Source organism: Phoxinus phoxinus (genome assembly GCF_949152265.1).
Source record: "Phoxinus phoxinus genome assembly, chromosome: 19".
Classification (NCBI taxonomy): domain Eukaryota; kingdom Metazoa; phylum Chordata; class Actinopteri; order Cypriniformes; family Leuciscidae; genus Phoxinus; species Phoxinus phoxinus.
In genome coordinates, this window is record NC_136894.1 from 30,618,090 (window position 1) to 30,631,446 (window position 13,357).

Below are 13,357 nucleotides of genomic sequence, written 5' to 3' on the forward strand. Positions count from 1 at the left end.
TGTCTAAAGAACTTTTTTTCAAATTGGCTTAAACTGTCTTTATATACCAATACATAATTAAAATGTAAGTACTTTGAAAAAGAGAGTATAAAAATTGAGTGCCTATAGTGTATATAATCTTCAAAAAACACTGCTCATTAATTCCTACCGGGACGAAACAAGTGATTGGCTTGCGCGACTGTCACTCTCCGTCGCCATGACTACCGCCGCTATTACTGGCTCCGCCCACGTGCGCGCAGTCGCGCACCCGTTTTTAGGTGGGAGTGAATGGAATTAATGAGCTGTGTTTATTGAAGATTAAACACACTAGAGTCACTCAGTTTTTTATACTCTCTATTTCAGAGTACTTGCATTTTAATTATGTATTGGTATATAAAGACAGTTTAAACAAATTTGAATAAAAGTTTTTTTAGACAATTCTGACCTACCCAACCTTTAAGTAATCAGATTACTTTTTGGATGTAATGAGTAAAGTAGGGCATTACTTTATCCATTTCTCACAATATTTGAGCATTGAGGTAATGCAGGTTATTTTTTACTTATTTATTTTGCTTATTTTTTTAATTAACTAAATAATTGAAATGTAGTCACTTGTGCACGGCAACAGATACAATGTACAAAAGTACCAAAACGTGTTACTTTTAACTTTCAATAAAAAGTTTTACAGTTAGTAATATAACCTGTAATGTTAAAGTATTTTAGTCTAAGATTTAAAGTCACCCTGTGGTGAAAATCCAGCTTTTAATGTTGTTTATGTGTGTATGTGGTGTTTTTAATCTGCTTTAACACACACCATGTGTAAGTTCATAAGTGGACAGCATTGCTGAGTATTTTCTGCTTAAAACTGCAGTGAACCAAAGACAGTCTCAAAAACACGGTGTGAAATCGCTGGTGTTTCTGACGTCACACACTACCTTGTAACCAATCAGATCAACGTGTGATCGTCAATCTCTGAGTGAGTGAGTGGAGCTCATTTGCATATTCATAGAACCACGCATACTAAATGAGGCAAGGGTGTCGAGTTACATTCAATGTATTTTAAGGCATGGATCATTTTTTTCAAGGATTTTTTTTTTTAAATGTATAAATATGTAATTTTGGTGATCAAAGATGGGTTTTAAGGGATCCAATTATTGACTACAGGGGGACTTTTAAGACACAAACTGCAGGTGTATGTTATAGGCTATGTTGTTGAATGCATAACTGCTATAAACACTTAACAACAAAAAAACGCCTGCGAAGCTTGAAAGAGATCAAGACTGCCAGTGCCAGGTAATAAAAGTAATGTCATTTAATACTTTTCAGGGATGATATTGTAACATCACTTTTAAAAGTAACTTTCCACAACACTGTATGAGGAATAAAAATGTTTACAAACTTGTAAAATGACCTTAAATTATCCTGAAATTAGTGTAAATAAATCAGTTCATCTCAGAAGCGCAGAGTTTTCTGTCCACACACACACACACACACACACATACACGCACACATGCTGTAAACAAAGAAAGAATCGGCACAACAACACACTTTATAGCGGTTTAATGATTCACTGTTGTAGTGATGAGTTTACAGAGCTCTAGTTTGTCCATTAAATAATAAAACTATTTACACATTTATAAATGTGGCCTTATTTGTATACAGTGACAGTGACACAGACAGACGGCGTATAGGCGTATGCTACATGAGAGACAGATCTTATTATTACAAGATGGTTGAGTTCATTACATCCATTCATTTGAAATCAAAGTCAAAGATTTACACACGTTTGGTCCCCAATGATACAGTATCTAACGCCAAATATGACAATATTAGGTAATGACACAGTAGGAATGCCCGCATATAAGGCAATATTCATATTTTAATAATTTATATTTCGCATGTCAGATACTACGTGCTAGAAGCAAGTGTCACTTTGGCCTTGATTCAGCATTAACCCATTAACAATTATTATTCTGTTTGCATCACTATAAGTAGGGGTGTCTATCATTTGCTCTGCAATTCAATTATAATTTTGATTTACTAAATTAAGTGGTGCATCGAAAATAATTTTTAATGTTTTTTGTGCTCTACTCTTTTCAGCCGACTATTGCATGATGCAGTGGATGCATTAAATGTTCATCATCAGAAACACCCCTAATTATAATCATATGAAACATAATTTGCATGTATAATGTGCTCAATTATACGATTAAACACAGCAGGACGAATGTTCTCAACATTAAACACAGAAACGACATCACATTGCCAGGGACTTTATAACGCCACATTATGTTTGGTGTTTTCGCGCGACGAATGGACGTGTGTGTGTGTGTGTGTGTGTTTTACGCATTCATGTTTCTATATTTAGCTGCTCTACGAGTGTCCGGGTTCATGCGGCCGATACCGAGACCACAGGAAGAACTGGAGTAATTCACAGTCTGGAGTACAAGACCTGCTCCTTCAGTCCCTGATAATGACACACACATCTGCTCAAAACCGCTGGAAGATCCGTAACCAGATCACCTGATCTACTGGTGCAACTGGGAAAACTAGAATATGGTGCAAAAGTTCATTTATTTCAGTAATTCAACTTAAAAGGTGAAACTAATATATTATATAGACTCATTACAAGCAAAGTGAGATATTTCAAGCCTTTATTTGTTATAATTTTGATGATTATGGCTTAAAGCTTATGAAACCCCCAAACTCAAAATTAGAATATTGTGAAAAGGTTTTCATAAGCTGTAAGCCATAATCATCAAAATTATAACAAATAAAGGCTTTAAATATCTCACTTTACATGTAATGAGTCTATATAATATATTAGTTTCATCTTTTAAGCTGAATTGCTGAAATAAATGAACTTTTGCACCATATTATAATTTTCCCAGTTGCACCTGTATGTGGTTTGGGAAAAAAAGAAAGAAAAAAAATATCCATTTGCTTTCTTAATACATGCTACTGATCTCAATGTGCACTTTATTCCAAGAAAAGTGCAAATGTAATATGTGATTACTAGCGGTGTAACAATATTTCGTGTCACAATATATCGCAACACAAAAATGCAACAATATGTATCGTGGATAGTTCACCCAAAATAAAAAGTACTGTGTCAGAAAATAATTCAAGTTTTCAGAGTTTTAGTGTCAGTACTACATTACACTACTGTAAATAATGTTGAATATAATGTATAATAATGTATTAGGGGAATATTTGTGTCCTGATAATGTCAAATGTCTGATGTTACCAGTAAAAAGTGGCTTACTTTATTGTAAATATATCGAGTCAGTGACAGAGATCAAGCATATTAGTCTAAAATAATTCTGTATTTTCATCTTCAGAATCATGAATATTGTTATTCTGGTGTCTCTATTGTCCTGTGCTTTGGGTTTCCAGCACAAGTCCGAGACTATTCATTTACACACACAATGTAATATAAAATTCAGCATTTTATTCAACCATTGATTTTTTTTAAACCTTTTATCATGTCTTGAAATATCGCAATAATATCGTATCGTGAGTTCAATATCGTGATATCGTGACGTGAGGGGATCGTTACACCGCTAGTGACAACACACACGTGGAGTGACGACTGCATCCTCCATGTCTCGGTGTGTGTGTCTGAAGGGGCTGAAGAACAGGTTCGGGTTGGTGTTCATTCACACAGCTACAGGAAGTGTCTTTGCCTTCACATCACTGGATGTTTGCATGCATAAGATATGTGGCATATATATATTTCGGAAAGCATCTTCCGGTGAAGGATGTACAATGCCGAGGTTTGCTGTTATTATTGCCACACGCGGCGCTCACAGTGCTGTAGGAGGACGAGGAACGACTGCGCATCTGCAGGACTGCAGGAAGTGATGTCACAGAGGGCGTGACTCAAGCAGCAATTGAAATTTGAAAATTAATTTGTCAAATCAATTGGCATTTTCATGTTAGTTAACGCATTATGTTGTCAAATGGGAACTTATTAAATAAATATTTCACTCAAAAGTACATCTGCATGTAACTGCTGTGAGTTTACCTGTAGAATTTAATTTTTTTTTAGCTATTATTTTATGGTCCTAAAATCAGCCTCCATTTTGTTTATTCAAAATATTTATTCTCTTTTTCTTTTGATTTTGAGGTGAAACGTGATCCAGACGTGTTAGACATCTGAGATTCATTATCACATTAAAAGTGATACAGGCTCATGCACCAGTTGATTTTAATACTAAATAATAATGCATAAAAATAAATGTTTTTAAATATTTAAACAGATCTTTGGCATGACAGTAGATCTTCCATGTGAGATATATATATATGTCGAGCAGCTCTGGTGCCGTGAAGCAAAAGAAAATACGCCTGTTTGTGCGTCTGAGCATTTGGACCCATAGTGATGATGAAGATGATGAAGTAAGTGTTTTCTCTGGCCCGTCAGTGGTCAGCGCGGGTCACTCTCTCTTGCTGGCGTGGGACTGCGTGAGGTTGGGCGATGTGTGATGAAGCACCAGAAGACCCGAGAGAGTCAGAGAGATGCCCGTCCACCACAGCGCCACGTGCGTCTCCCCGAAGATCAGCTGCCCCAGGAACGCCTGCGAGCACACGCAGCATCAGCACACACCGACAGACCTCCGGCACATCACGAAGAATATACGCATTCATATTTTCTATGCTGCAATTGACTATTATTTTAGGTTTAGTATTTGAAGTGGATCAAAAAAGTTAATAAGACAAGAATGGTATTGCTCAAAATTCATGTATAACTTTGATGAAAAGGTTTTGATCCACTTCAAATATTGACTAAAGCTAAATATATTTTTAGTATGATTTAAATGTATATTTAATCAAATATTTTTTTTAATCAAATCAATATTTCATGTCCATTTTTTTTCCACATTCATTTGCAACCCAAATCCAAACAAACTTTTAACCACAATTTGTCATTTAAAACACTAATGTTTTTTTGCAATCATGTTTGATCTATAAATAATGATTTTTCAGGTCATTCATGATGACTGGATGATGATTTTTACACATATTGTACACGTGAGATGCTAGAGCGTTTTTCAAGCTGAGGAATTATTTCATTTGAACTTGTTATTAATATTTGATTTTATAATTATGATTAAGCTGAGCATATCTAGAGTGTAAATTTAAGATTTATGTATTTAAATTGCATATAAAATTTTCATCCATTTGGATGCAACAGTTTTTAACATAAACAAACTAGTGCCGTTAAATCGATTAATCACATCTAACATAAAAGTGTGTAAACGTGTGTGTGTATATACACTGTATATAGGCTATATATATATATATATATATATTATACACACACACACACACACACACATACATATATATATATTGACAAACTTTTATGTTAGATGTGATTAATCATGATTAATCAATTGAGAGCACTAAAACAAACTAATTAAATGATGCATATTTCTTAGTCACACATTAATGGAAAAGTAAGATTTCTGCACTCAATAAAATCCTGGCAGTTCATTAACTATATGCATCTATTTAATTTTATTTATTTATATATATTTAAATGCATATTAATGTGTTTTAGAATCAGCATAAATCTGTTTATTCTGAAAATAATAACATTTACTAAGTTAAAAAAGTACCTGTTTCATTTATGTGTGACTGACAAATATGCAAAAGTCAAACTTTTGTGCATTCTAATCCAAATGCATGGAAATTTCATATGCAATTCCAAACATAAATGCATCCCTCACTCCTGAGAAGATGTGTATCTGAATCTGAAGCTCACAGAAGAGATGAAGTTGGAGGCGGTGGTGGTCACAGTGGTGCGCGCGGACGAGCACGAGCTCCTCAGGGCTTTGGCCAGGAAGGTCCACATCACAGCATTACAGGTGAACAGAAGACCTCCACACAGCAGTCTGAGAGGAATGTGCAGCTGTCACGGGGGGAGTGGAAAACACTTGTTACACACTGCAATATTCACGAGCCATAAATGTCTAATGGGATTCACTAATGCATCAGGAAGAGCGATGGCACGTGCGCGCGCGCCCGCCGCGCTGAAGGTCATGCATGTCTGTCACGTAACAGCATCATCATCATGCGTGCATTAGCTGCGCAGTGTGTGTGTGTTTAGCGTGATGATGAGAAAGTGCGGGTGTTTTGCTGTGTTTTCCAGCAGTGACTCACTCACTCACTCACTCACACACACACTCACCCAGTCGCACGCGCTCGTGTCGTTGTGCTGCGTGAATTTCCTCTGCTCGCCCCAGGTCCGCAGGCCCGTCTCACACACACCCTTCAGATAGTCGGTTCCGAGAGACAGTTTGGCGGACGAGGACGCGACGGCGCCGAGAAACCCCGCGAGCAACGCGTACAGGATACCGGGGAACATGACTTCAGCAGCAGACCCATCACTCCTCATTCTCCAGCACTGCGAAAACACTCGCGCATCAGCATCACGGAGAGCAGGTGCATTCTGGGAACTGGAGTACATGCTGCGCTTTAGTTAAAGGGATAGTTCACCCAAATATGAAAATTAGCCCATGATTTACCCACCCTCAAGTCAGGTGTATATGACATTCTTTTTAGACAAATACAATCGGAGTTACATTAAAAAAAAAAAAGTCCTTCCAAGCTTTATAATGGCAGTGAATGGCATTCTGTTTTTAAGTCCATAAAAGTGCATCTATCCATGATAAAAGTGCATCTATCCATCATAAAAGTGCATATGTCTATTATAAAAGTGCATCTATCCATCATAAAAGTGCATATGTCTATTATAAAAGTGCATCTATCCATCATAAAAGTGCATCTATCCATCATAAAAGTGCATCTATCCATCATAAAAGTGCATCTATCCATCATAAAAGTGACTATGTCCATCATAAAAGTGCATCTATCATCATAAAAGTGCATCTATCCATCATAAAAGTGCATCTATCCATCATAAAAGTGACTATGTCCATCATAAAAGTGCATCTATCATCATAAAAGTGCATCTATCCATCACAAAAGAGCATCTATCCATCATAAAAGTGCATCTATCCATCATAAAAGTGCATCTATCCATCATAAAAGTGCATCTATCCATCATAAAAGTGCATCTATCCATCACAAAAGTGCATCTATCCATCATAAAAGTGTATCTATCATCATAAAAGTGCATCTATCCATCATAAAAGTGCATCTATCCATCATAAAAGTGCATCTATCCATCATAAAAGTGCATCTGTCCATCATAAAAGTGCATCTGTCCATCATAAAAGTGCATCTATCCATCACAAAAGTGCATCTATCCATCATAAAAGTGTATCTATCATCATAAAAGTGCATCTATCCATCATAAAAGTGCATCTATCCATCATAAAAGTGCATCTATCCATCATAAAAGTGCATCTGTCCATCATAAAAGTGCATCTATCCATCATAAAAGTGCATGTGTCCATCACAAAAGTGCATCTATCCATCATAAAAGTGTATCTATCATCATAAAAGTGCATCTATCCATCATAAAAGTGCATCTATCCATCATAAAAGTGCATCTATCCATCATAAAAGTGCATCTATCCATCATAAAAGTGTATCTATCATCATAAAAGTGCATCTATCCATCATAAAAGTGCATCTATCCATCATAAAAGTGCATCTATCCATCATAAAAGTGCATATATCCATCATAAAAGTGACTATGTCCATCATAAAAGTGCATCTATCATCATAAAAGTGCATCTATCCATCATAAAAGTGCATCTATCCATCATAAAAGTGACTATGTCCATCATAAAAGTGCATCTATCATCATAAAAGTGCATCTGTCCATCATAAAAGTGCATCTATGCATCATAAAAGTGCATCTATCCATCATAAAAGTGCATCATCCATCATAAAAGTGCATCTATCCATCACAAAAGTGCATCTATCCATCATAAAAGTGCATCTATCCATCATAAAAGTGCATCTATCCATCACAAAAGTGCATCTATCCATCATAAAAGTGCATCTATCCATCACAAAAGTGCATCTATCCATCATAAAAGTGCATCTATCCATCATAAAAGTGCATCATCCATCATAAAAGTGCATCTATCCATCACAAAAGTGCATCTGTCCATCATAAAAGTGCATCTATCCATCACAAAAGTGCATCTATCCATCATAAAAGTGTATCTATCATCATAAAAGTGCATCCATCCATCATAAAAGTGCAACTATCCATCATAAAAGTGCATCTATCCATCATAAAAGTCCATCTATCCATCATAAAAGTGTATCTATCATCATAAAAGTGCATCCATCCATCATAAAAGTGCATCTATCCATCATAAAAGTGCAACTATCCATCATAAAAGTGCATCCATCCATCATAAAAGTGCAACTATCCATCATAAAAGTCCATCTATCCATCATAAAAGTCCATCTATCCATCATAAAAGTCCATCTATCCATCATAAAAGTGCATCTATCATCATAAAAGTGCTCCAGGCTCCAGGGGTTAATAAAGGCTGTCTGTAGTTCATGCTGCGTTTTAATTAACTGTCACATCTCCCTTTTAAACATAAATATGAACTTAAATGGTTGTAATTCTTCTGACTACAGCAGATTATTGCAGAGGTGATGTAAAAAAATGAAAGTGCAAAACCAACAGGGAAAGTTCTCAGAACGTTCTGGCAAGGTTCATTTGAAGTTCTTGATATTAACAATTGAATATGAATGACACAAATATATCTATGCAAATTATTAAAATACAAAATGGCTTGCCATAATGAAGCAGCACAACTGTTTTCAACATTAATAATAATATTAAATGTTTCTTGAGCAGCAAATCATCATCATATCCTGATTTCTGAAGGATCATGTGACTCTGAAGACTGGAGTAATGATGCTGAACACTTCAGCTTTGATCACAGGAATAAATTACACGTAATATTCACATAGAAAACAGATATTTTACATTATAATAATATTTCACTGTTTTTACTGTGTTTTTGATCAAATAAATGCAGCCTTGGTGAGCAGAAGAGACTTCTTTCAAAATCAAACATGCATTCATTATTTAAATAAATTAATACATTCTTAAAATTAATGGGTCAAAGACGTTCCAGTGAAAGATGATAATGAGACGATCCTCAGACAGAGACCAGAATCATGACCTTATCAGACTCACACACACACACACACACACACACACGCGGACACACACACACACACGCGGACACACACACACACACACACACACACACACACACACACACACACACACACACACACACACACACACACGCACACACACACGCACGCACACACACACACACACGCACGCACACACACACACACACACACACTTAAATAAGAGATGCTGATCAGATTCAAATCTAAAGTGATGTTGCGCTGTTTAAACTCCCTGATGGAAGTGTTATTTTAATATTTATAATACTATAACATCAAATCAATATAGATTTCTACACTTAAACTTATTTTATCCAACATTTACATTTTTTATTCAAATTAATCTAATGTTTATATCTTATTCTATTTCAGCTTTATTTCAATTAACCAAAATGGTTTTGTAATGGTTTTTATTGAAAATAACACCACTTAAAGCTGGGATATTTGGATTTGTAAGATTGGAAAAATTCCATCTGCAAAACTCCTTTACAGTAATATGCACTACAAATAAAATATATATTAGTAACACACACAACTAAAAGAGATAAAGCAAACTGTGAGAATCAAGCTGCTTGAGGTCATCAGCTGCATATCTTCTTCTTTAATAAACTCTGAAGTTTCTCTCGAGCAGATCTCGTCTTCTCTCATACACAATAACACTCTGAACAATGAGAGTCACGAGCGGACAGGACGAACGCCTGAGGAGCTTCACACACACACACACACACACACACACACACACACACACACACACACACACACACACACACACACACACACACACACACACACACACACACACACACACACACACACACACACACACACACACACACACACACACACACACTCGTGTTTCTGTGGAAGATCTTCCAGGAACTGCAGACAGAAGCGATTAGAGGCCATCAGAGGTCAGTCTCTCTGCCGGACACCAGATAATAATTGGTCTTTTTCTGTAATATGTGAACTTATCCTTCCTGAAAGTGTGAAGAACACGAGGAGTTAATTAGCAGACAGACGGACAGATAGATCGATCGATTGATAGATAGACACGTGTGTGTGTGTGTGTGTGTGTGTGTGTGTCTGTGTGTCTCTCTCTCTCTCTGTGTGTGTGTGTCTGTGTGTGTGTGTGTGTGTGTGAGTGTGTCTCTCTCTCTCTCTCTCTCTCTCTGTGTGTGTGTGTGTGTGTGTGTCTGTGTCTGTCTGTGTGTGTGTGTGTGTCTGTCTGTGTGTGTGTCTCTGTGTGTATGTGTGTGTGTCTCTCTCTGTGTGTGTGTGTGTGTGAGAGATGGGTAGGTTTAGGGATAGGGGCAGTGTAAGGGGATAGAATATACAGTTTGTACAGTATAAAAACCATTACGCCTATGGAATGTCCTCACAAGGATAGAAATGAAAGCTTGTGTGTGTGTGTGTGTGTGTGCGTGTGTGTGTGTGTGTGTGTGTGTGTGTGTGTGTGTGTGTGTGTGTGTGTGTGTGCGTGTGTGCGTGTGTGTGTGTGTGTGTGTGTGTCTGTGTGTGTGTGCGGGTGTCTCTCTCTGTGTGTCTGTGTGTGTCTCTCTCTGTGTGTCTGTGTGTGTCTCTCTCTGTGTGTGTGTGTGTGTGTGTCTGTGTGTGTCTCTCTCTGTGTGTGTGTGTGTGTGTGTGTGTGTATGTGTGTTACTTCAGACGGCAGAGCGAGAGAATGATCAGCAGACACATGGCAAAACATCACTGCAACATCTCACTAACAACAATCATGTGTGTGATCATTCAAAACACTGAACAGAATCTGATGAAGGAATCAGAGATCTGCGTCACACACACACACACACACACACACACACACACACACACTCTGTTCTCATGTTCATCTGTAAAGACCTGAGATCTTAAAAATCCTTAAGTGCGTTTGCGTTATGTTAATTATGAAAACGGACTAAAATGATATACTTGTCTTGTGATAAAGAATAAAACTGCAATTTCAGTTCCTCATACAAGCAGGTGTCGAAAGTTTTAGTTTCCCTGGAAACTAAGAAACATAATAACCGGAACGCTTTAAATACACAATGTTATTATTATCAGTAAATTCGATGAGTTTTGATTTAACTTTTTGAATATTGCTTTTTCCATAAGTTAACTATAGACATATTTTAACCATGTTTATATTTTTAAATGAATAATCAATTGTTTTCACAATTAACAGATTTATACAGATTCTAAAAACTTTTTTTTAGATTTAGTTATAACTGACAAATATGCTTCACAATAAGCTTATTGCTTTGTTTATGTAAAACGCTCTAATCCATGTAATATAATAGATTTTATATGCAATTCATATAAATCTTAAATTTAGGCCTTAATATTTTTATGAGCACTATAAGTGATATTCAGAGCTTATCGAGCGAGCACTAACTGTGTTTAAAGTGTAATGAGGAACAATATGATGTGTGACTGAGAGCAGATGTTAGTGAAGCGATCTGCACAATATGACAAAACTGCAGAAACTGTGAAAGATTTCCTGAACTCATCATCATGAATGATCTCTGTCCACACACACACACACACACTGTGCACAGACAGACACGCGCACACGCACACACACACACACACACACACACTGCGCACAGACAGACACGCGCACACGCACACACACACACACACACTGCGCACAGACAGACACGCACACACACACACACACACATACACACACACTGCGCACAGACAGACACGCGCACACACACACACACACACACAGACACACACACACTGCGCACACACACACACACACTGCGCACACACACTGCGCACAGACAGACACGCGCACACACACACACACACACTGCGCACAGACAGACACGCGCGCACACACACACACACACACACACAGACACACACACACTGCGCACACACACACACACACTGCGCACACACACTGCGCACAGACAGACACGCGCACACACACACACACACTGCGCACAGACAGACACGCACACACACACACACACACACACTGCGCACAGACAGACATGCGCACACACACACACACTGCGCACAGACAGACACGTGCACATACACACACACACAGACACACACACACTGCGCACACACACACACACACACACACACTGCGCACACACACTGCGCACAGACAGATACGCGCACACACACACACACACACACATACACTGCGCACAGACAGACACGCGCACACACACACACACTGCGCACAGACAGACACGCGCACACGCACGCACACACACAGACACACACACACACAGACACAGACACACACACAGACACACAGAGACAGACAGACACACACACACACACACACACACACAGACGCACACGCACACGCACACACACACACACACACGCACGCACACACACACACACACACACACACACACACACACACACACACAGACACACAGACACACACACACAGACACACAGAGACAGACACACACACACACACAGACACACAGAGACAGACACACACACACACACACACACACACACAGACACACAGAGACAGACACACACACACACACACACACACACACACAGACACACAGAGACAGACACACACACACACACAGACACACAGAGACAGACACACACACACACACAGACACACAGAGACAGACACACACACACTGTGCACGCTATGTATCCCTAGTTAATTATTTTCATAAATGCTGCACAGTTTCTACATCAGATCCTGAGCTGTGTAAATGAACACCGTCACTCTGAAACTCGCGAGCATTGATTTACTGTCACGTTTTGGTCGTGTTTCATGTCTGTCACGTGACTCACTGTCATAGTCATGTGACCTTGCCATGTGTTCCATTGTCTGATGTCTGATATGTCATTGGTTCATAGGTGTCTCTGGTCTTGTCATTAGTCCATGTGTATTTAAGCGCTCAAGTTCATGCCATGCTTTTGTTTGTTCACGTTTATCAAAATAAACTGCAGTTCTCTTAAGACTTCAGTGGTATCTATCATTACAATTATGTAATAACGCAGATCCATATTGTTATGGGGTTTATTTAGTCTTGTTTTGCAGTAATGCGGTTGACCTGAGCTTGACTTCAGACACACACACAGTCGCACACACACATATCGATCTGCTGTGTGTGTGCTGGCATCTCTGGTCCATCTCTGGTCTCGTAGTGAAACCTGACGCGAGAGCTTTGGTGAATCTCCTCCGGTTCTCACAGTGATTTAGTGACTCAAGATGCTTTACTTTCTT

General features: G+C 38.3%; 1 protein-coding gene across 2 annotated transcripts; it reads right to left on the bottom strand.

Annotated features, from left to right (window-relative positions):
- Positions 1-1,478: 1,478 nt before the first annotated feature.
- On the bottom strand, positions 1,479-6,522 carry tmem42b (transmembrane protein 42b). 2 transcript variants are annotated; one of them, XR_013795187.1, is made up of 4 exons: positions 6,173-6,522; positions 5,747-5,893; positions 2,942-4,556; positions 1,479-2,519 (listed from the first exon to the last, which is right to left on the bottom strand). XR_013795187.1 is itself a non-coding variant. In XM_079591860.1 (3 exons), exons 1-3 carry the CDS (start codon positions 6,449-6,451, stop codon positions 4,416-4,418), a joined length of 567 nt encoding a protein of 188 aa, XP_079447986.1. In that variant the 5' UTR covers positions 6,452-6,522; the 3' UTR covers positions 1,479-4,415. The 2 variants fall into 2 exon arrangements, 1 of the variants encoding a protein (XP_079447986.1); XM_079591860.1 differs by having other exon boundaries at positions 1,479-4,556.
- Positions 6,523-13,357: the final 6,835 nt, after the last annotated feature.

Bases quoted from the DNA above. Each gene is read 5' to 3' on its own strand.
- tmem42b (XM_079591860.1), bottom strand. From the start codon at position 6,451: ATGTACTCCAGTTCCCAGAATGCACCTGCTCTCCGTGATGCTGATGCG. The intron at 5,894-6,172 runs GTGAGTGTGTGT...CCCCCGTGACAG, and splicing joins ACACGAGCGCGTGCGACTGG to CTGCACATTCCTCTCAGACT. The intron at 4,557-5,746 runs GTGAGCTTCAGA...GTGTGCTCGCAG, and splicing joins CCTCCAACTTCATCTCTTCT to GCGTTCCTGGGGCAGCTGAT.